This window comes from Phyllopteryx taeniolatus, chromosome 22 (genome assembly GCF_024500385.1).
Source record: "Phyllopteryx taeniolatus isolate TA_2022b chromosome 22, UOR_Ptae_1.2, whole genome shotgun sequence".
In the NCBI taxonomy this organism is placed as follows: domain Eukaryota; kingdom Metazoa; phylum Chordata; class Actinopteri; order Syngnathiformes; family Syngnathidae; genus Phyllopteryx; species Phyllopteryx taeniolatus.
In genome coordinates, this window is record NC_084523.1 from 8,304,923 (window position 1) to 8,328,369 (window position 23,447).

The following is a 23,447-nucleotide window of genomic DNA, read 5'->3' on the forward strand; positions in this document are numbered from 1 at the left end:
TTCCACGCCCAGACTGTGCGTCAAGCATACGCGTGAAGAGCAGGAAGTCACCGATTCGGCTTTCAAAATAATACAAAGTCTGTCGAAAGCAAGGAAAACAGCCATTTCACCACCATTTGATACCTAAATATATTAGCAAAAAAACTTAAATATTGATGAATAATTCATTGTTGTTTTTTTCAGTGGTGTGCTCGTTATGTTAACGAGCAAAGTAATTGACAGTCCATCGGATGAGACTAAGGCAATATAATAATAGAGCAAAAGTTATGCAAGTATTGAAATGGATTGAACACCTAATATAAAAGGCAGTTTTAGACACAATATGTTAGTCTTACTATTTTATTTTATTGTTAATTAACGTGAATAAGATAACACATCCGGTTAGCGTTTTATTGTGAAAGCGTCAAGCGGAACCTTAGCGCGAGCTTCGCGTGGGCTTGACAGCTGTCTGCACTCAGGGGGCACCGGCCAGTGCGGAAGGTTCGGCGGAGAGCGAGAGAAGGAGGACCGGGCAGGGGAGTCTCTTCCCGGGCTGGGCACTCACGCTTGCACCTCCGGCCGGTCGTCAGCTGGATAGGAGCGGCTTCAGACTGGAGGCTCGCTCGGGGGAAGGGAAAAGACTGTGCGTCTTCCACAGTGGGTTCCCCGGAGGACGAGGCACCGGAGCGCCGAGTCTGGATGAGCGGGGACTCCCGTGCACGGCGGGGGGGAGGGGGGGGAAGCGCTCTGCAGCATCCGAGCGGGAGCACCAGCGGCATGCCTCCACGGTGACGCCAGCGTAACCGGAGGAGCGAAAGGGCCTTGATTTCATGGGAGATTGTGGTCCTGGCTGGCCCGGCGTCGTCGCGCAGCACTCGGGATGCGGAGGGAGCAGGAGCTGCTGGAGGCCGCCCGCACCGGGAACGTGGCCGTGGTGGAGAAGCTGCTGAGCGGCAAGAGGGGCGTGCTGGGCTCGGGCTCCGCTTCCATTCCGCTGCCCAACCTGCTGAGGTAAGAAGTTGGATTCTTGCCTTTTGCGTCCAAGAGTGCTTCATGTGTTTGCAAATGGTCCTGTCAAACAGTAGTAAACAAAAAGGCACTTACTTTGATGTCCTGTGGAGAACTAGAAGCTGAAAGGGAGCACTCAGGTGATGGGTGGCCTCCTCCCACCCCTGCAGCAGCTCCTCTCCGGGGACAGGTGATTAGGGAGATCAAAGCAGGGGGGGGGGGGGGGACCGTGGCCTCTCATCTAGGGGCCACGGTCCACTTCCAGGAGCCCTTTGAACCTTCGTTTCGCCGTCAGACAAACTGCTCGATAGATACTAATCATCATGTCGATGGCGGCGGTTGCCGTCTTTACACTTACAAAAGGTTTTACGACTGTGACGGTTTGACCCAGGAGCAGGCTGCGATGGTGCCTTGAGGTCCGAGTTTACTCAAAACATCTGGTCTTGTATCTCAAATCATCTTTCCCCATTGAAATGAATGGAAAGGCCGTCAATCCGTTCCGGCCCTCTGAAACCCAAAAGTCTGAGTCTGCGAAATAGCACTCGATGCGAATGGACGTTAGAACTCGAGTTCGACCGATATGGATTTTTGGAGGCCGACGCTTCCAACAATAAAAATATGAATTACAGACAACATTTGACTGTATTACAATACTTTGTCTTTTAGTATATGTTGAACGTTACAACAGAGAGGAAAACAGATTCATTATTTTATATTTTTATTTTTTTCACAATTTGAAAAAGGGCTACTATGGGCCGAGCAAATCGACCGTAGGCTTAATCGGTCGGCCTTAAGTAAGAATATAGTAGAGCACCATGTTTTAATTGTAGAGGATAAAGAATATATGCCAGTGAGTATTGTCATGTTGTCTGTCTACATGTGTTGCTCCACAAAAAAAATCTCAGAATGACGAATCGGATCTCGACAATCTCTGAAGAACAAAATGGCTGGAACTGAAGATGAAAAAACATTTTTTTTTTTTTGCCCGAGGTCAGTTAGTGCGTATGTCGAGCGTTTTACTGTTCGCACGCTGGGGAATGGCCGCGGCGCTTTCCCACCCGAAGGCCTCCCCCTCTGCCCAGCGGCATTCCTGAGTCGTGAGGTTCCTTCTCGTCAGCGCGCAGGAAGCGGACGAGGAGAAGAGGATGACTGGCGTGTGTGGGGAAATTGAGACGCGGGTGATGTCACGGCTCATTTCCTCGCATGGGTGGCATCTACTTGTTGCTCGTTTGGCTCATCAGCTGCTTTAGGATTCGCACGTGTAAACGTTGTTCGACTCGGCCTGGGCTCAGAAATGCCCGCTTTGTTGCTTTTCTTGTTTGTTTTTTCTCTTTTTTGTTGTTGTTGTTGTTGGTGAAGTGCATATAGAGCTCAACGAGCTAAAGCCAATAACAGGAAGACATATTTCAGGTCTGCAGTGTGTGTGTGTGTGTGTGTGCGCGCGCGCGTCGTCGTGCAATCTACAGGCCGGCGACCCCGCGCGACGTCACGCATTCCGCGCGGCCCTTGATGAGCGCGAGGCGAGAGGGGGAAGTGCGGGGGAATTCCTCCCGAGCCGACCGGACTGGAGTCTCGTTGATTTCAAATCTTCAAGTCTGGAACCGCAGACGACGGGTTTCCGATTTTGCGTACGGCAGAGACGCCTCGGTGATTGATTGATTGATTGATTGATTGATTGATTGCACGAGCGCATTTCCCGGCAGGCTTTGCCGCCGTTAAACGTGCAGTTCCGCGCCAACCAGCTCGGGCAACACACTTGAAATATGTGCGGGATTCATCTTTTCTTAAAAAGACGCATCAAATATTCATCTGCTGCGCAACTGCTCAATGAAAAATGGACCATTAATCACCGTCGCGCTCGCTGAGAGTCGAGAATTTGCGCTGAGGTTATTGTAATGATCGGCTAAAACCGCAAGACGGGTATGATAAATTGATTTGGGGTCACGATTAAGCTTTTGATGTCACTGAGGTTCTGTTGCGACTTTCCCTGGGAATGCACTTCGGGGGCAGATTAAGTCAGGCCGAACAAGTTCGCTGCCTAAACGGGCTGCTGTACAAATCCAAATGGTGCATTTTTGGACTGACTTTTGTTTGTTGTAATTTGGGAAGACTAATGGCTCGGCTGGACTTGCTTTTGTTTTGTTCCCAGTTCACGGTGCTTTTATTAGCACTGCTGCCCGTCTGTCACGCTGCTGCTCGTGTGTCAGCAGCTTTTCGTTTAGACGGTGTATTCTTTTCAAGTATTTTCCCGTCTCCCTCGACGGGGAGACGCTGAGTTAGCGTTCTCGAGCCCCTCGCGGGCTTCGGCCTGCGCACACTTGGCGGCTTTTTTGTGTGGCTCCCGTTTCTCGTGTGTCCTTCCGGCGTCCTACCTTTCTTCTTTTTCTCCCTTTCGCCGTCGCTCGGGTTTTGTTTGGGAGCCCTCCACGCTTGTTATCTGACAAGGAGAAAACCAATTACTTTCCGAGAGCCGCCATTTTACTGATTTTCTGCCGGCCCTCCCCTTCTTCTTCTACTGACTGCGCACCGTTTATTTTCCCATCCGGCGAAACGTTCCTTCGCTCGACGAGGCCCGAAAGGGTTGATTAATGGATTGATTGGGACGGTTCATGTCAGACAGTTCTGAAATCAAAGTTTCAGAACCACTGACTTCAGGCCCGACTCGTTTGCAGCTGCTTAAACGGGCTGCTAAGACGTACAGCAAAATATTTATCTGCTGCTTCACTGCTAAGTGAAAAATGTACCGTGTATTACCGCCCCCCTCTCATTTTGTGACTGCCGGGAGTCGAGCATTTTGTGAATTAACGCATTCGCTGCCATTGACGGCTTTCGAAGTCAAATATCCATGTTAACTGGGAAGGCTGGCAGTGAATGAGTAAGTATAACTCGACGGGCATGATGAATTGATTGTCAAATTGATTTGAGCAGATTGTTGAATCTTGGTGACATCTGGCTAATGGACTTCAGTCCAACTGGTGTGCTGCCTAAATAGGTTGCTGGAGCTGCCTGGTCCTCGCTCATATTTGTGATCAGTCATCAGTGACGTTGTTGCAAATGTGAAGATCTTTGTAAACAAGTCTAGCTCAGGCCCAAGTAGATTTCCATCACCTAAACGGGCTGCTGTACGGCTCAAAATCAAGTTTTCACCAGACCGTTATTGGGCTCACACGCTAATATTCGTCAATATTAATCAGCAGGTTTGTTTAAGTTTAGCTCAGGCCCGACGAGTTGGCATTTTGAATGTAAACGAGCGAGAGTATCGTGCCAGGCTGTTTTTCGAAGCGTCGGGTTGCGACTCAAAACGGGTCCTCGTCTTTGTCGCACTTCTGGAGGCCGCGCTTAATCACTCAGCGTGATTTACGACACGCACGTTGACTCATCATGCTCGTCACTTCCTGTTTCAGTAGAATTCACCCCTCTCATCTCTATGCCCTTTTCCGTCCTCGCTGAGTCACTGCGTGCGATCGTTTTCTCACCATGTGACCCTGAGGGTCTAGCGTGAGAGTGGGGGGGAGGGTTCATGGCAATTTGGACCTCCATTTAAAAAAAAAAAAAAAAAAAAGCTTACTTGACCTGATGGGAGGTCAATGTTTCAATGCAGGAGAATTTGCACGGATGGAATGCGGCACACAAACTCTTCAGATTGCTTTCCCGCTCATGCCAAACTTTGAGGCGATGGCAAGCAAAAAATTGTGGACTTGCGTGCAAAATAACCTCGGGTAATGAGCCACATGCCGCTTGACTGATTTTTCATTGTTTTTCAATTCTTAAAAAATGAGTTATTATTGTATTTGTTTTTTTTGTAATTTATTAGTAGGTATTTTGTAACTATTTTATACATTTATTATGGTTTTTAATTTATTTTAAATGTATTCAATATATTTCTATTTTATTTGTATATTTATATATACATTTTACCATTCATTTGTATGCATTTTCTTTTATTTTATATATATTTTGTATTGTATTATGTTTTTTTTATTTTGTATTTTACATTTTTACATTTATTTGAGGGATTCTAAAACAATAACATTTAATGTGTTTTAATATAATTAGTTTTTTTTTGCACCTTATTTATTTTCTACATCTTTGTAATATGTGTATCTATTTAACATTTGAATACATTTGCTTTGTATAATTTGTAATTGTATTTATTCACTTAGTTTTTTATTTTCCGTTTTTACTTTATTGCTTTGTGCACCTTATTTGAAACCACTGAATAAACGCATGCGCTGAGCCACATGCTGCTTCACCACAAGTGACAAATCCCGTCGGCTTTGTTGTTGTCGCTAATGCTATGTAATTGGGGCAGGTTGTCTCTTTTTTTTTTTTGGGCAACAACCACACCTCCCATGGAGCTTTTTCTTTTTAGCTTCTTTTTTTGTTTTTTTTTTTGTTTCGCTGCCAGCGGAAAAGCTTTTTGAGAACGCTTGAGAGTATTCACTGCAGGCGCTGTTACACTGTGAACGAGAGCGTCTGTTCGGTCTCGTGTTTGTGTGTTAACTTTGTGTGAGACGGCGTAAAAAGATTGTGTGGGCGCGTGACGCTATCACACGTTTAGATGCGACGCAACTGCGACTGATGTTCCTGCTGTGGAACATCCAACAGGTGACGCTTGAGTGATGCCGCTGACAAACTAATAAATAAAAAAAAATCAAGCTAAATATCAACATAATTAGTTTTTAGAGGGATTTTCTTGAGTGTTTTGTGGCTGTTTTACTATGACTTCTCCCTTTCTCTGCTGTGTGGCGCACTGTAAATAATTGTATTACTACATTATTTATAAATTATTTTTTTTCGGTGTATTTTCATTTTGTGTTTCATTGATTTATGTAATGTATTTGTATTAATTAATATTTCAGGTTCAACTTTTGTTATTTTATAAATGTATTTATTTTTGTGTTCTTTAATTAATTGTAAATATTGTTTTTTATTTGTTGGCTATATATGTAATCATTTTCCAAATTGTTTCAATTATTTTCCTGTAATTGTTTTTTTAATTAATTTGAATTAGTGTTTTATTTTTAGTTATTTTTTTAGTGTAATCACTTATTTAATTGTTTTAATTATTTATACGTATGTTACTTTAATGAGTGTGTTTTTCTAATTTGTTTTGCATTGATTTTATACATTAGTCAATTTATTGAGTTGAGTCCGTTTGTCCGATATTGTGACGATTTTCCTTCAAGGTCGCACATCGATAAGTAGCAAAGAGCTCGCAGTGAAAACGGTAATATTGAGTGAGATGTTCCAATCGCATGACGTGAATTTTTTTCCAAACCACTTGCGCTCGGACGCACGACCAGATGGAGCCCGTCGACATGACGATGACCCGACGTCTTGGTCTCATTGCGAATGTTCAAAGCTTCCAAATACCCCCACCCCACAAAAAAGTCCCGAGTGACTGTTTGGAGGACATTTTGACTGCAGCTAATTGGAGGGTCATATTCCAAGCCAGTGCTGTATGGGGGGGGGGTGGAAGCATCACATTTTTATCAGATCAGCCGTGCGCTGCAGGCGGGACGGATTCAAATCGTCTCCGGCGTCCGTGGTCTCGGCTCGCCGCTCCGTCGCCCTTCCCTCCTTTCCGTGTCAAATCCCCGTCTGCCCGCCAGCGATAATGCCGCAGCTGAGGGGGTCCTCCGCCCCCCGCCGCTGTTCGGTCGCCGCTCGGACGAAGGAAACCGCGAGCGTGAAATGACAGCAACGACGCTCGTAGGCTACGTTGACACTGAGAAACAACTGAGAAAAAAATGGAAAGAAAACAACATTTGCCTGGAAAAAAACTGCTAAATTTGCACTGTAATATGCATGCCAGGCCAGTAGGTGGTGATATTGTAGCGTTGCATTGCATCTGCGCGCTATTAGCACAAATGTTACGACAGCCGTGCGTTTCAAACGCATTTTTTGTGCATGTCGGTTGTTCTTACAGACGAGCATCATGCTGTCATTTTCAAAATGAGCTGAAAGTTTATTACAAGTAATTTAGGTTTTAAAGTAAATGTTTTTTTTTTAAATGTTTGTTTGAATGCCATTATCTTTGTGTTGTCTTGTGTGGGGAAAAAAAAAAATGAGGCAAAATTGTATTTATTTTTTTTTGCACATTTGCAAAGTGCTAATATCAACCGATTAAATCGATGAGCCGATTAATCGGTCAGACCGTACTTTTTCAGCACATATTCTCCCTTTTTTCTTGCACTTTCATTTTCAAAACAGTCCAACTCGAGACTTATTTTCAAATGTTTCCCAAAAACCGACGCCGTTTCCATCTGCCTTCGCTCGCCACAAACAGCCGTGCTTTCAAACGACAGCGTGGCTGCTCGCCTCGCGCCACCTGCACCTCCGCCCCCCCCACCCGACAAGACGGCGACATATGCCCAAGCGTCGCTGCCATATTCCCGCCTTCCTTCCGCCCGAGCGCGGCCCGGTTTACGTTGGCGCGCTCCTTCCCCTCGGCTTCACGCTGTTCCTTTCTCTCCCGCGATCGAAACGCACGCTCCGTACGAAGTGGGTCATATAGTTGGCGGCGTGGGCGCTAGCATCCATATGTTCCTGCATCTTTCATGAGCCTCGCCGTTCGTGCCCGAGCGCCACGTTTCGGTCTTCCAGCCTCGGCATCGACACCCCCACCGCAGCCACGTGCCCTCCCTTCCTTCTCTTGGTAATTGGAAAGGGCAGCCGGCGAACTGGCGAAGACAAGCGCCCGCGAGGGATGTCACATTCCACCCAGCGAGGCTGGTGGCGGGAACGAGGACGTGACAAGGCCAAAAGGAGGAAATACCCGCGAGATGCTCGTTCACCAAGCCGGACAGTTTTGCTCTCTCGCTGCAGTTAACTAACGGTTTATTTTCTTAGGCTCGCCAAAGGGAATTTTCCTGGAATAATGTTCGGCAAAATTCTGGAATAATCGACTCTTTCATCAAAGACTTATGGGTCTTGCTGCGTCAAGAAGCGTTCTAGCGCTAGCTCTAGTTTGGTTCTTTCTTTCGTCTTAATGTAGGGCTGAAACGATTTATCGAATTACTTGAATAGTTCGACGACAAAAAAAAAATGTCAAAGCGAAATCTCTCTCTCGGATTGTTTTTCTCCACTGATTAATACGTCTGCCGTTGCCCGCACCGCTCCGCGTAGAAATAAGTTGCTGCGATGGCGGCTAGCCTTGAGGAAAGACGGAATGTCCAGTATTTTCGGATCATTTCACACGTAATGTGAAAAATGAAGATCGCCAACACAGAGTAGCAGATTGAATTTTATAAAAACTACCATCGCTAGTTAGAATGAATTGTCATCTATAACAGGTGGTTAGGATAGAGGGAGGAAGGAACCAGCCACCAAGCCATCCAATACCGAGATTTACCACCGCCCAGGGGACTGCTAATGTCTCGATTGACGGCGTAATGCGACGCAGGCGTCGCGGCCCCGCCCGACGCATGCCGGCGGTCCTCGCGTGTCACGGCGGGCGTCGTGTGCGCTTGTTGTTTATGCCCTCCCCTCCGCGGGCACTTGACTTTACAGCGCTGCTCTGTTGTGTATTTATAGGACGCCGTTCACTTTCCAGCGCCTCTTTTTTGACGGCCTCTTGTGTTTTTCACGGTGTTTTGGCTTCTCCGAACTGAACTGAGAGGAACGAAGTGGAGAAAAGGCGGAGGAGACGCAGCTGCGCAGCACGTGAGCCTCCCCCGGTCGCCTCAAAACAAAAACAAAACAAAGATTCAGCAAAAGGCCGCTCGTTTTAGGCGCCGAGCGTTTGTCGCTGATTCATCCCAGGACGGCAGGTCGCCATGGCGACGCGCACCATCTGCGACCGCTACGTTAGCCGCGGAGGCTCCTTGCGCGCCTTATATAGACATTGTTCTTCGCTCGCCGCTGGGCCGCTGCCGAGCACACACGCACACACACACGCCCGCTCGCACACAAGATAACAAGACAGCGGGACGATATGCGACTACGTGTGCACGTTGCTAAAAATGCACACGAACCCTTGATTGACTCCGTCGAGCCGGCAGTGCGATCAATGATCATCAATAACTCCCAAAGGGGCGTTATTGATGCATCTCCCTCGCGTTATACACTCGCTATTTGCTACTACGGGTGCGTGCGTGCGGGCGGGCGTGTGTGTGTACGCGACCCATTGACCCGCACCTCAGGCGAACTCCTTCCTGTGACCTCGTGACATACGGGCTGGTGACCTTAGTTAGTGATTTACGACACTTCTTCGTAATTTACACTCAGCTTGACCGGAGCCATATTTTTGAAAATGCGCTCTTTCGTCCGAAAATACATTTCAAATCTGCAAGTCGAATGGTCTTGCCCCAAAGCATCATGGGAATTGAAAGTCTTTGTGAGGCTCGACATCAAAGGACAGATCTTGACTTTATACCGTGTGTGTGCGCCTGTGTGCGCGCGTGTGTGTGTCACCTGGTAGGTAAAGAACCAGCGAGCCGTTAATCAACCAGTGCTTCTTCTTGCAACAGGAAATGAAGCAAGGCCACTTCCTGTCTCTTGTTATCTGTGGCTATCGCGTGTAGCGTCTCTCGCGCGAGCCCAATTTGCTGCATATTGCTCGTCCTTTTTGATATCCCGCCGCTGCTTCTCGTTCTCTCGGCGGGAGCTTTGATTTCGGTTTCCGCCCCCAAAAATACGTTTGCAAGAACCACGAAGCTTTCGGCGGTTCCTCTCGTCATTTTTTTTGTTTTGCTTTAATGATTTCGGCAAGGTGATGCGTTTCCGACTGCGTGCGAGTCAGGGGTTGCTTTATAGCGTGACCTTTGACCCAGCCTTACACCTGCAAGGTTTGACCCCGTCCTCCCTATGAAGAAGAAGGGGTCACGGACAAAGAGTGCCCGCTCAGCAAAACGTTGGTCAGTTTTCTGTGCAGACGGGCCAAGTTTTCCTCTTGTTGCGTCTAACGATGCGTTCGTGTCTCCTCACTCAGCATGTGGAAGGGCCTCAACGTCAACTGCACGGACAGCTCGGGGTACACGCCGCTGCACCACGCCGCTCTCAACGGGCACAGGTAACACTTCGCCAAGCCGCACCGCGTGATTGATAGGAAGGAAGAATAAAAAGGGCACGCGGCAACGTTGGCATTCCGTTCATGTTGCAACACAAGTAAACATTCGCACTCAGCTGACAGCACTTATGAAAAAGTCAATGCCCATTTTCATTCAAAATGGCCGACTTCCATTGTCGTTTCAGGCACGGCTTCTTGAGACTTTTTTGTGGGTCGAATCATGACAGACATGCCCACCCAATTTCATTATGCTCAGTGAAACCGGCTCCCGGGGCCTCGAGCCCAACTGGCCGCTTTCAAGCAGAATGTCGCTAATTGAAATTGGCTAAAAAGAAGCTCCTCACAACACACGGTCGCGGATTAGCTGGCGAGACAGACCGCCGGCCCGGATTCCCGGAGATGCGGCTCAGCGGGCCGGGAAAGAGGAAGAAAGGAAGCCGCTTGCAAAAGGAAACCGCAACTGGAAATATTCTTCAATTTGTCCGTTTTTGGAGGGGGAGGGGGGGGGGGGGGTCTCAGCGGTGCTCATTTTGAATCACTGAAATTAGCAGCTCATTAGTCGCCTCCTCCTCGCCGCTCAGCTTCTCCCGCTGACATTTGGAATGCAAACGAGGCGGCTCGGCTGGGGACTTCCTGAGAAGGGAACGCCGACTGTTTGTGGTTAAATAGCCGCGGCGCTCGTTGACGCGATGGCGCTCTCTCTTTTTCCGAAAGCGAGCCTTCTGAACTCCTCCTCCTCCTCCTCCTCCAGGGAGGTGGTGCTGAAGCTGCTCCAGTCCGAGGCGTCGGCCAACGTGGCCGACAGCAAGGGCTGCGTGCCGCTGCACCTGGCCGCCTGGCGTGGCGACGTGGACATCGTGCGCATCCTGGTCCGACACGGGCCCTCGCGCTGCCAAGTCAACCGGCAGGTGAGCGAGCGCAAGACAAAAGAAGCGCAAATCAAGTCGAGTCAATGGGCAGCGAATGTTGGGTCCTGTGAGTTTATTTGGTTGTTTGATAGGGTTGGTGGTTATTTTGTATTTTTTTTGCAGTGAGGCTGACGGAATGTTGCCATTGACGTTGAAAGTCACTTTTGTTGTTTGTGCGGGCTTTTTATTTACAAGAAAACGACAAATTTGGTTTGAGAAAAGACGCACACGCTCTGCCCACCAATCAGTGCACTGTGGTGTACATTTTAATTGTTATTAATTTAATGTTATTGTTTTAATCTGTGTGGTGTACAATGTATATACCAAGCTGTACTGCTTGGTACAAAATATGATTTATTTTTATCATTATTATCTTCTTTTTCTCTTTGTTTTTCATATTTTTCTTTTTGGTCTTTGTCGTTTTTTTTTTGTTTTTGTTTTTTGCAGTATGTAACAAAATATTCCAACAATACTTCTTGGGATCAAACTTTTTTTTTTCAATTTTCATCTATATGCCAAACTGTACTGCATGGTATATAAAAGAAATTCAATTGTTTTTTTTTGTTTTTTTCCTTCTTTTCAATTTTCATGCCCCCACACTGCTGACCTAAATGACCTCGGAGGGTTGCGCAATTTGTTAGCATTAGCCGTAGCCACAGTTTTGCTCCCAAAAAAAAAAAAAATGCATCTTCAATCTAGGCTTCAAATAATAATGATGATATTATGAGAGTATATTGAGTTTGGCAGCACTGCGATCATTGAGGGTTAAACACAGTCCAGTACTTTCCCAGTGTGGCCTGATGGATGACCGCAACGTTTTCTTTCCCACCAAACGGACGACTGGAATTTTCTTCGCTGCTCGTCCTTCGGCCCCCGTTGGCCCCTCCTCCTCCTCCTCCCCCCCCCTCCGCCCCCCAGCATCAGATCATCCGGATAAAAGTGGAAACGCGAGACGTGATGAACGAGATTAGGAGGGCGAGGGCGCGCGTTGCGGCAGCGCTCTTCCGCCTCCCTCCGCCCGGCTCGCAGACATACGGATAGACAGTACACTGAGCCGGTCAAAACTCCTCTGTAAAATGCAGTAATAATATCGTTCTTCGCGGAGGATGAAGAATATATGCAAATCAATAAATTCAAAGACTGTACGAGAGTTCATATTGCCCCCCCCCCCGGGATTGCAATTCCAATGTGAAACTCATCAATTCATTCAACACAAGAAAATACTTTTCCCAACCTCTTTTCCATCTTAAAATCTTGTTGATTGTTTCTTACGAAGCGTTGTCATTTCTCGAGCCGCGAGCTAAGAATCGTCCAAATAATAACAAATGAAATCATAAAATGTCGTGAGCCTATGAGTTTTTCAAATGAAGTTTGAATTCCCTGCTATTTGGCTTTCGTGAAGCCCAAATCCCAAGTGCAAACATTCCCCGCGCTCCACTTTTGTGTCTAAGCACATTATTATTCTTATTTAGTTTGAAAGCCTTCCACTTTCCTCTTTGTGTTTATTTGGAATAACGGGAACACTTTAACTTCCTCGCGCTTGCGGGTTTATTCATTATTATGAAATAAGTGCACTTATTAGTGACTACTATTGCTCCCGATTGGGTGTTACTTTGCGAAAGCAGGGATGTGTCAAAAAATCAAATAAACACATTTTGATTTTAGCTTGTAGCTAATTAGTCACCAAGTTTCAAATTGTGTCTATTTAGATTATTTTAGTACTGCACATTTAATAAAAAAAAAATCCCTACATATCAATTCATTTAGTTGAATCTGCTCATATCCTCCATTGTGGTAATTAGCTAAGAGGACCTCGCGATCAACAGTTAGAGCGCCACCTGTTGTTCTGGCATGCATCTGACATCCTACAATTGTGTCTTGTTCGTGTATTTTTTTTCCCACAAAGTGCTTGTAAAAATGTTGAGCAGTCTCATATCCAAATCAAAGCTCCTCCAGCGCCTTCAAGTGGCCAACGCAGTGCGTTTATCTCCTCTTCCGCGCCCGATGATGGACTGACTAATGCAGTCACAGCGTCGTTATTGCCTCTAAACGCAGTGCATCCGTTAGGTTTCGTTTTGTTTTCCTCGCCGCCACTCTCACACATAATGCGCTCGTAATTACGCCGGTTTGACGCGCGGACCGCACGCCGGCATCCCGCGCGACCTCGTGATGGATGGCGTCGCGTTCGCCGCCGCTCCGTTACGCTTTGATGAAAGGCACATATTCTTTATCCTCTGTGAAAAATGACTTTGTTTGTGTCTCCGTGACTGTATTATACTGCCCCCCCTGGTGGCCAAGTTGCGCACAGCAGGAGCCCCAACGAATGAAACGTGTTGCAGCAGCTGTTCAATTCTTTCCAGTCCATTTCATTATCATATTACGACATGTTTTCATCAAGTGCATTATGATTTTAGGTGCAGTTCCACGCTGCCACAAAGACAAAGAGACACACAAATGGACTTACTACCTCAGTGAAGGTGTCAATCAAAACTCCCCCGCGGGCGCTGACATTAATATGGACGTCACATGTCTGCCGTATGGCTGGCAGGCGATCCATTTTTAACAGCGTTCTGGAGCTTTAATCCCCACAGGGCTGCGCTTTCTTTGCTCTATTACACCCCCCCACCCCGCCCACCGGGCCCCCGACTCCCCCCGTAGGGGAACAAGCAACGTTAGCGATCTGAGCCCTGAAGGGAACACAAAACAACCCGGCCGAGTTCAAAATGGCGTGCGAAGCGCAAACATGCCCGTTTGCGGTAGATTCCTTTCAAGACCCAAAAAAGGATCTTGCTTGGCCGATCAATGAATCCTTCTTGTCCGTGTAACGTCCAACATGGCTCCTTCGCTTTGTTGCGCACATTTGACTTGAATTTGAATTGTGCCTCCTCTTTTGGCCTTTTATTTCACCACACGCCGACACCCGATCCAGAACCACGAGCGGGAGGCGCCGCTGCACTGCGCGGCGCAGTACGGCCACTCGGACGTGGTGTCGGTGCTGCTGCAGGAGCTGACGGACCCCACCATGAGGAACAGCCGGCACGAGACCCCCCTGGACCTGGCGGCGCTCTACGGACGCCTGCAGGTCAGACGCCGTTCGCTCCGCGCAAGTCTGTGGGCCCGGCACACTGTATTTCTTTTTCAATGAATGGAAATAATTGACTGAATGGTTAAGTGACAAATTCAGAAAAATGTAGAGCGAAACAAACACTGGCGGTATCTTCAAAATACTGCTCAAAAATAAGAATTGTTGTCATTACATTTGTAAAAATGGCCGCTGTTGGACATTAAGGAAAACATATCTTGATTGCAGTGTGTATCATTCCAATAATTCTTGTTTGATTTTATTTTTTTTCAATTTTCATCCATTCACGTGTTAAAATGAGGCTGCAAATGCGCGCAGATGCCGTAACACTAACACACCGCCTTCCTCCTCTTGCGAGGTCGCCGCGCGGCGGCCGTGCATCATTGATGGCGCCGTCGTGTCGTGTCGTGCGCGTGAATGGAAACACGGCGGCGGGGTCAAAAGTCACGCTGCGTCCGCCCGCCCGCAGGTGGTGCGCATGCTGGTGAGCGCTCACCCCAACCTGATGGGCGTGCGCGGCCGGCGACACACGCCGCTCCACCTGGCCGCACGCAACGGACACCGCAGCACGGCGCAGACGCTGCTCGAGGCCGGCATGGACGTCAACTGCGTGGTAAGAAGATATATATATACATATATATATATATATGTATGTACATATGTATATATGTATATATATATATATATATATACCAAGGCAAGGTGATAAGACCGTTATTAAGAATGTCATGTGCTAAAGAGCAGCAGGATGCCGTGCTCTTTCTCCCGACTCTAATGAATGGCCGCGATGTTGTTGTTTCTTGCCCCCCCCCCCTGCACTCGGTCTTCTTGTTATTACGTAACGGCCTTCGTGCGAAAGGGACGCGGCGCTCCTGAGGCCTGCCGCTTTTCAGATGGCTTCCCGTGCTCTGAAACGCTGTTATGTTTTATTTTTTCCCAAATGATTCTAATTTGGGGTATTTTTCAATTGGTCTTGTTTATTTAAAAATATTCGTGATTAATATTCACTGAAAAGACAGTAAAGGTTGCACAGTTGTACACAATGACCTTTAATGCGGATGACATTTTTTTCAAAATTGTCGCAAGAGTTTCGTTTTATTTACTTGAATTGTTTTTAAGCACTTTTTAAATAAAAAAAAAAAACAGCGGCGCCTGGAGATACAAGTTGAAATTTGTTCCACGACCACGCTCGTAACTCAAAACACTCGTTGCAAATCATCTTTCCCTCCCCCCGACCAATTTATTTGTAACGTTTGATTTGAATAAAGAAAATACCATTCTATTACTGTTATACTTTAGAAAACACATAACAATAACATAATTGAATAGAATGGAAAGAATTAGTTTGCGCATGCTGATCAATTCATTGCAACACCTTCTGGTGTGCGCCACCGGGTGGCAGCGTAATACAATCGTGCACACACAAACGAAGAAGAGTTTCACAACAACTGGGACTCGGTCAACTTTTTGGCAGAGGATAAAGAATATATGCCTGTGAGTATTACCATATTGCTCGCCGACACGTGTGGATGCAGTACTACCGCCATAACGGTCCTCCATAATGGTATTATTACGCATTATTGCATGCATGCATGCGCGTATTTAAATGGGGACTCAGGCCTCAAAGTCATGCGGACGTTGCGCTCGGCGTCGGCTCCGATGATGAATTGTCACTGGTGGAAACTACTTTGCTCGGTGTGTGCGTGCGTGCGCGTGCCCGCGGGTCACTAATTGGAGTCAAGCCATAAAGGTCTGCTTGCTTGCTTGAGTGTGCATGAATAATTTACGGCAGCAGCGCACTCGTCGCTTTCTCTCTCCCATCCGTCGTCCTCACTCTCGGCCTGCGCATGTTAATGAGGGGAAACCCCTGTTAGGTGGCTCGGTGGGTGAGTGGGGGGGGGGGTAGTGTACCTGCTCACCGGTGGGCAGTTCACACACACACACACACACACACCGTGTGGCCCGTAATGGACTCAGCAGTTGGCGCCTTTCAATTCCCGGAAAGTGTTGAAGAGCGGGAGTCGCCTTTCCTGGTTTCCTCTTGACATGGTCGCCGTAGGAAACGGGAAAGGAAGTTCTTCCACATACGGGGAGGGGGGGGTCAAAGGGTAACAAAAAGGGGGCGGCTGGGTGCAAAGTGGACCTCTTCCTGTGCGTCACTTGCATGTCGAGCTGCAACGCTTCAGTTTTGTTTGGGATTGGAATCTTTCTCCTGCACGAGACGATCCTGTAAGTCACGGATTTCTCGTTATCGTGCATTTTCCCTGGGCGGCTTTCTTCAGGCTTCCAATTGGTTAAAATGACCGCCTCCGTTCAAAAAAAAAGGGAGTTTTAATGTCAGTTGCTCCAGTTTCCTCGCGTTGCATCACTGCTGTGGCGCCACACGCAGCGCCCGTCCACTTTCAAAATGGATCCAAATGTTTTCAAGCTGTCATATTGAATTATCAAACGTACGCGCGTTCTTTTTCAGACCGAGAATGGCAGCGCCCTCCACGAGGCCGCCCTCTTTGGCAAAACGGACGTAGTTCGCCTTCTGCTCCACTCAGGTGGGTTCAGTTCGTAAACACGTCGGGACGCGCCTTCGCTTGCGTGCAAAACGGCGACGTCGAATATCGCAACTCGCCGCAAAGCCCTTTGGAGACGTCGCTTCGGCCGTGGCTTTTGTTGCCGCTTGCCCTTTTGAACTTCCTGTTTCCTGGCGCCAAAACCGGGACGGACGACGTCGCGTTGCCGGGCAACAGGCCAGTCATTGTCATATATGCGCGAGCTAGAAACAGACGATTTTTTTCCCCCTTAATTTATTTAATGAGAAATTTCGCCAATATTGAGTAAAAAAACAAACAAGCCAACTAATGCAGACTCTCTCGAGTTCAGTGAGCTTTCTTTACGTTGATTGTGGACACTTGTAATGTTATGACAACAAATTCATATTTTTAGTGGGGGGAAAAAAACAATATGTAATGTTTTGAAAATCAAGTTGTATTTTGTCACCCAAAATTGTAATCTTTATCAGAAAGAAACCCCACACATTTAGTTGGAATGAAAATTTGTAATTTTACGATAAATAAAACATCGTGTTATGATATTAAAAGTTTAACGAGGGAAGAAAGCCAACTTTTTTTTCTCGTAATAATTTGCCGTTTATTCTGGGAGAGACACCTTTATGCTCTAAAAAAAAAAAAAAAAAGGATTATGTTCTCGAAAAAATACGACTTTTGTCCTAAAAAGTTTGTTTTTGATTTTATGATGCATTATATGCATATTTTTGTGATCTGTCACAATCATATCAGCGCTTTGAATTATTTTTCACACAGACATGAGCAAATCATTTCGCCGGGGTCCCCCGTACCTCGGTCTGAGCAGCCCCCGGCCTCGTGCCTTTGTCAAGCGTCAGCTGATCTCTCAGCGGATTGTTTTGATTGTTTCTTGTGCGCGCGTCTTGCAGGGATCGACACGAATCTGCGAGACAGCCAGGGAAGAACGGCTCTGGACATCCTGAGAGAACATCCCGCGGTCAAATCGCAGCAGATCACTGCAATTATCCAGGGTAACACACACACACACACACACACACACACACACAGTGGCCTTTCATTCATATTTGGCTCGTCATATTTCGCAGTTTCTTTTTATTTTGGTGACGCGCGCCACTGTTTTTGGCCATCTGCTACAATTTGGCGCCGGTTTGAAAAAGGCCCCAAAATGGATGCCAGTGTGCACGTCTGCGCGTGAAACGTGGGACTGGTTTCAAGACGCAGCTGTGCCCGCGTGAAAAGATCAGCTGCACGCCATTTCCTGTCGGAGAGCGCCCACTTTCGCTATGAATAGACCCGCCGCTGACGGCTAATTCGATTCCTGGCCGCAATTAACCCTCGCCGTGGCATCAATGGAGCCCTTTCCTCATCTTTCTTCTCCTCGCTTTCTCTTTTTCTCTGTGCGCGTGTGTGTAGACTATGTGACGGAGGAAACGGAGCGCCGGAGCGCAGCGGCGGCGGTGGAGCCCGTCCGCAAGTGTCCGGTCCCGGCGCCGCGCACCTCCATCTCCTCGCCCGCGGCCTCGCCCTCCCTCCGGCACAAAAGTGAGTCGGCGGGACATTCGAAAGCATTTTTTTCCGCATCCTTCATATCCAGCACGACACTTCATCTTTAATCGGAAGCAGTGGCGTCACTAGGCCCATTTTAGGGGGTTCAGCCCCCTTAAAAACTTGTCAAGCCCCCCCCCCAAAAAAAAAATATTTGGTGGTATATGTTTATGGTGATCTCCAGCCCTCCGAAACAAATATTAGTCTGATTTCGAGGCAGTCCGATGCTTTCCGTGCCCACAACAGTGCAGCATTCAAGCGGGCTGTGTTCCGCGATACACTGCTGCCCCCTGTAGGATGAGTGTGGCATTGCACTCCCGCCACTGTCAGCACAAAACATAATTGGCTCATGACCTGCTGGAGGCGAGAGGGATTGCACCTGAACGCATCGGCGGAAAACCACGCAGACAAATTAAGAAAAAAACAAACAAACAAAAAGAGCCTAATGGAGGAATTAGTGTGTCGCTGTTAATGACCTCCACCGAGGTTGTTTTTGCCACATCCATTTTTTGTTTGTTAATTAGACTCAAAAATGGGCATAATGGCATTGCAATCATACCAATTCGCCTTTTAAAACATTTTTTTTTTCAGTTCAGGAATGCAAGACAATAAGAAATAGCAACATGCTTCCTGTTTTTTTTTTTTTTTGTCAAACTGTACATTTGAAAAATTCAAAGATAACAATAACGATATATTCACATTAAAATAGGACTTTGGTTCAAAAGCTTCTACATACTGCATAATACTATATTTATATATAATGTTTCTCGAGCTCATCTGTCCAATTCAATTAGTTCAATTTCATATTTTTTTTTTTCACAAATAGATAATATTGGTCTGTCCGCACGTCATCTGTTATTTTATTTTTACGCATTCTTAGCTAATTGAAAGTGTTGAAAATTGCTCATGAACACATCAATTAAACCGTGTGGCATAATATAATAATTGGAAGTCTGGAGTTTTTTAAGACAATAATGAGTGAAAACAGTGAGGTGAGATACATTTGAGTAAGCTTGTTTTGTTAGAAATGCATCGCAGTCACGCTTCGGTGCAGAAGGATGCAGTCAGCCACAAAGGTAAGTTGCGTCCAGATTCATTTCCGCTTTCATTTCAACAACCGTAAACACGTATTGAGCCATATTTTTCATCCCTGCCACCTTCGATGCCTTTTTTTTTTAGACGACGCGGTGACCAGCGAGCTGTCCAAGCTGCTGCACGAGATCAAAAAGTGCCGCGACCGGGATTACTCCTTCGAGGAGCTGTGCCACACCATCTCCTCGCACTCCATGGACAGCTTCGGCAGCGGGCGGCTGTCGGACGACGAGCGAGCCGACGCGCCCGGCGGCGCCCTGACGCGCGCTGTCAAGGTGAAACGCCCTCATTACTATGCGCACGTCAAATTCTGACATCATATTTCAGATACACACGTGATTGCCGTGTGCGAGTGTTGTCCAATGCTCTGTTTGTAACGGTTAATTCCGTTTTGTATGTGAATGGGGTCAAAGTATCACAAACATGTTTTGATGTATTTTGTCTATGTATATACATCTATAAACAATGTATATGTTATTTGGAGCACAAACCCCACAAGGTTGACTGTACACTTGGTTTGTACTTGTTCAATATTACCAACAGGGGGCACTGTTAGACAGAGCAGCCTATTGAGAATGCCTGAGAAGTGCTTTTAAGAGCACACACACACACACACACACACACACACCACTTCAGTCACTTAATCATCTCGCCGCACGCGTGAGTTTGAGGCCCTCCAGGCGAGCGTGTCGACGGGTGGCCTCCGCCGCCGCGAGGTGACGGTCATGAATAAAACACGCTCACTGAATTACGAAACGCAGTGTCGCCGCGGTAGCCGTTTTGTGGGTGGATTTCGGTAGACGTGACCGACGCAATGTGCTTTGTCGCTGCAGTCAGTGACAGTCGATCGTGTCGCAGAGGTCTCAGCGCATCCGACCGCCGAGAGGACCCCCCCCCCCCCCCCAAGAAAAACATTGGAAACGGGTCTCGATATGATGCGGTGGCATTCCACGGCGAACTGCGAGCACAATTCAAAGCCGAGACTAGCGACGAACGGGCCAACACATTTGGGCCGAAATGAGCCTAAAATGGCCGCTTCAAAACAGCGTGGTGTCTTTTCCAGCCTGGCTTCTCGAGACTTTTTTTGTGGGTCTACTCATGATAGACATGCCTACCAAATTTCATGTTGCTAGATGAAACTGGTTTGGGGGGCTGAATTAAATGTTTTTTTTCAACTGCGCAAATTGACCCTAAAATGTTGCTTCAAACCAAAATGGCAGCCCTCCTGGGTCTTATCAAACATGGCTCCTTGAGACTTTCTCGCGTTTGCTATGTCGCGCTCGTCCGCAGGGTTCGGCCACGCCCCTCGCCGAGGCCGAGGTCGAGGACGACGACGACCGGGCCGAGAGGAGTTGCGGCCCCGGCGGATTCTGGGAAGCCTTGACCCCCTGCAACGGCTGCCACAATCTGGGCTTCTCCAACTTGTCGCAGGTACGCAAACGCATCACAGAGAGGAAGTATTGTGACTGTTTATTATTGTGGTTGGCAGCGGTGTACAACTGCACTGGATCATATTAAGTGAAGGGTTTTTGGTTTTGTTCCCTCCCCCCCCCCACACACACACACACATACACACAGTGGTTACCTTGGGAACACAAGAAAGGCGCTACCATTGTATTTTATGAAATTTTTCCTGGAGAATGCAAATAATATGTCCCCTTTATGGCTCTATTGCTTCATCACTGTTGGACTTTTTAGGGCCCGAGCATGTGATTTCTTTCTGGGAAATTCAGCCCCCGATGGTCGTTTGACTAATCAACACGAAATTTGGTAGGCCTGTCTATCTTGAGCAGACCCAGCAAAAAGTCTCCAGAACTCATGCCCGAAAACACACAGTAGGTCTGCCATGTTGGTTCCAAGCGGCCATTCTCGGCAGACGTAACCTAATTGGAAACACGTTTACTTGACATGGATGACACCAAATTGCCAACCGTTTTAGTTTTTGTCATTGCGTGTGGGCAGGCCATGATAGCCAAGTTGGACTATTCTCCATAAATCACAATTGGGGAAATGCTCAGAATTCCCGCGCATCTCGTGCATCACGGCGTGGCCAAAGATGGATTATTATGCAGGTCATATTTACAGGATTAACACACACACACACACACATTCAGGTGAGCGCGAGAGATAAGGGCAACGTTTGCTCGCGTCTGTTGGACGCTTGTTGTAATTGAACTGATTTATTATTATGCGCAAGCTGTGAGCTGCAGCGAGTTGTTGTGTAGTGTTGAGCTGCAGGGATCAGTAAAGTTTTATTTCAATATACGCTGGTGGGACACTCTATAATGTTTTATAGGAGGACTACATAACCTTTTATTGGCGCTAGCTACTTGTAATACGGTACATGACAACACAATAGACAATACAATTTGTTTAGTGCTTGACTCCCAATTTACAAACAGCGCAACTGAAAAGTTTTGCCTGGCTAAATCCAACCAGTAGGGCACACACACACACACACACACACACACACGTTTGCTTATCACGAAAACATTTGCTCACGTTAGACTTCGAATTGAAGGTAAGTGGTTAAAATGCGTGGCATTTGTTTTCATTTTTCGTTCTTTGCAGTTTGACGATGCCGCTCTCGGCTTTAGTTCGCAAGTACGTTTCAACTCGCCCGGACTGTCGGTCGTGGACACAAAATGTTTCCGCATCTCGCCCCGTGCCGCTTCGTCCATAACGTTTCACTGAGAAAATCCGGAATAGCTCCTCCGGATCCTCGTGAACAAATCTTGTTTGTGTTCACGTTTAGGCCGAACTGGTGCTGCCGTCGCAGGCTTTTGGAATGCAAACAATTCTTATTTTTTGCATTTATCGGATGACGTTGTCCTGCGCCGCACTCACACGGTCGCGTCCGTGAGACGCTCCATTGTCCGGTTTGGTGTCTCAAGTGAAGGAAATGCCAGCGGAAATGACAGCCTCCCTTCATATCTGATGGCCTCTGAACTCGGTGTGGAGGGAGGGGAGGGGAGGGCACGGCGGGCTTGAAGAAATGCATGATGGGAGTTTATATCAATGTATGTCTCGCGCACACAGGCGCACGTAGGCGCCCTTTAATCAGCAGTCGTGCGGCATCCGCATGCGAGCTGCTAATTAGCGTCCAGAGGAGGTCTCTCGTTTGTCCGCGGCTTCCTGTGCGGATCGGACACTAGTTGCTCTGTGTCTACTATCTCTCCGCTCAGAAGGGCGGGCGGGTTAAGGTGGGAGGGCTCGTGGGTAATGAATGACTTGCCATCGCTGGGCGCCTCCTTCCCCCACTGGCGACCTGGCAGCACATCTTCATCCAAAACTTGCGGAGTCGGGAAGTGCTCAAACTTTCCGTGTGTGTCCTTCACTTCCTCTGTGTGTGTGTGTGTGTGTGTGCGAGAGAGGAAATCCCAGCTCTGTACTCCCACTTCCTCATTTTTTTATGCTTCCTGCTTTTCTCCTCGGAACACAGCATTAACGTCGTAAGTTATAGCGTTTTATTCCATGTACGATTTGTGCGCTAATGCGTACGTTTGTGTTATTTTACATGGCGTAGTATAGTTTGTCAACCTGTCAATCATGGGTGGCCCACTGCACTGTGGGCAATTTGGCTTCAATTTAATGGACATTGTGATGCTCCTTTTGGGGCATTTGCACAACGCTCACTAGTTACCCCCTCTGAAAGCCGCAATAATAGTACTCTTTATATGCAGAGGATAAAGAATATATGCCATCATTATGTTATCCGTCTGCATGTGTTGCTCCAGCGTTTCTGGGGGATATGCCTCGAGCTATTGAATTACTGCTGTGACATTAAAAAGGAATCAAGGGCCGAAACGATGAATCGAATCATTGGAAAACTCTGACAACAAAAACCTGCACCTCACATGGAGACTGTAGTTGAGTATTTTTTTTTTTTTTAAATCCGACGAAATCCATTTGAGAAATACTCGACAGCTGCCGCCCTAAATCTGAATCTCCCAAAAAATAGCGTAGCTCTGTGTTCTCCAATGATGGCAAACAGATCCCCGATGGAGTCAGGTGTCCCTTAAGCCGTCTGTCACTCTCACATGATTGCGTCCGCATTGATGGATGGCCCAGTGCACGCCGGGTAATGTAGTGTGGCTGTCACAGGGCACACAAATGGAGACGAATGCGTGGAGAGCACGCGGGGAGGATTCAATCGGGACGGGTCGCGGCACCTGGGAGACGATGATGGAGCGCCGGCGTTTCGGCAAAGAGTTGTTGTGTATCGGGACGCTTGTTGTTCTGTTTGTGGAGCGCGGCTGCGCTCGAGATAAGAGCCATGGCCC

General features: G+C 47.4%; 1 protein-coding gene across 13 annotated transcripts in view; it reads left to right on the forward strand.

Annotated features, from left to right (window-relative positions):
* Positions 1-445: 445 nt before the first annotated feature.
* anks1b (ankyrin repeat and sterile alpha motif domain containing 1B) overlaps positions 446-23,447 on the forward strand; it is a 52,703-nt gene continuing 29,701 nt past the window's right edge. For 2 of the 13 annotated variants that reach the window (XM_061761611.1, XM_061761614.1), the window contains exons 1-10: positions 458-990; positions 9,923-10,003; positions 10,752-10,908; positions 13,838-13,990; positions 14,460-14,603; positions 16,461-16,536; positions 17,436-17,537; positions 17,941-18,069; positions 19,252-19,439; positions 20,455-20,595. In XM_061761611.1, the coding sequence (XP_061617595.1) occupies positions 860-990; positions 9,923-10,003; positions 10,752-10,908; positions 13,838-13,990; positions 14,460-14,603; positions 16,461-16,536; positions 17,436-17,537; positions 17,941-18,069; positions 19,252-19,439; positions 20,455-20,595 (1,302 nt within the window). In that variant the 5' untranslated portion in view covers positions 458-859. Of the gene's footprint in view, positions 991-8,286; positions 8,656-9,646; positions 9,849-9,922; positions 10,004-10,751; positions 10,909-13,837; positions 13,991-14,459; positions 14,604-16,460; positions 16,537-17,435; positions 17,538-17,940; positions 18,070-19,251; positions 19,440-20,454; positions 20,596-22,395; positions 22,617-23,447 lie in introns of those variants that run through there. The other 11 variants (XM_061761615.1, XM_061761617.1, XM_061761622.1 and 8 more) reach the window with 10 other exon arrangements.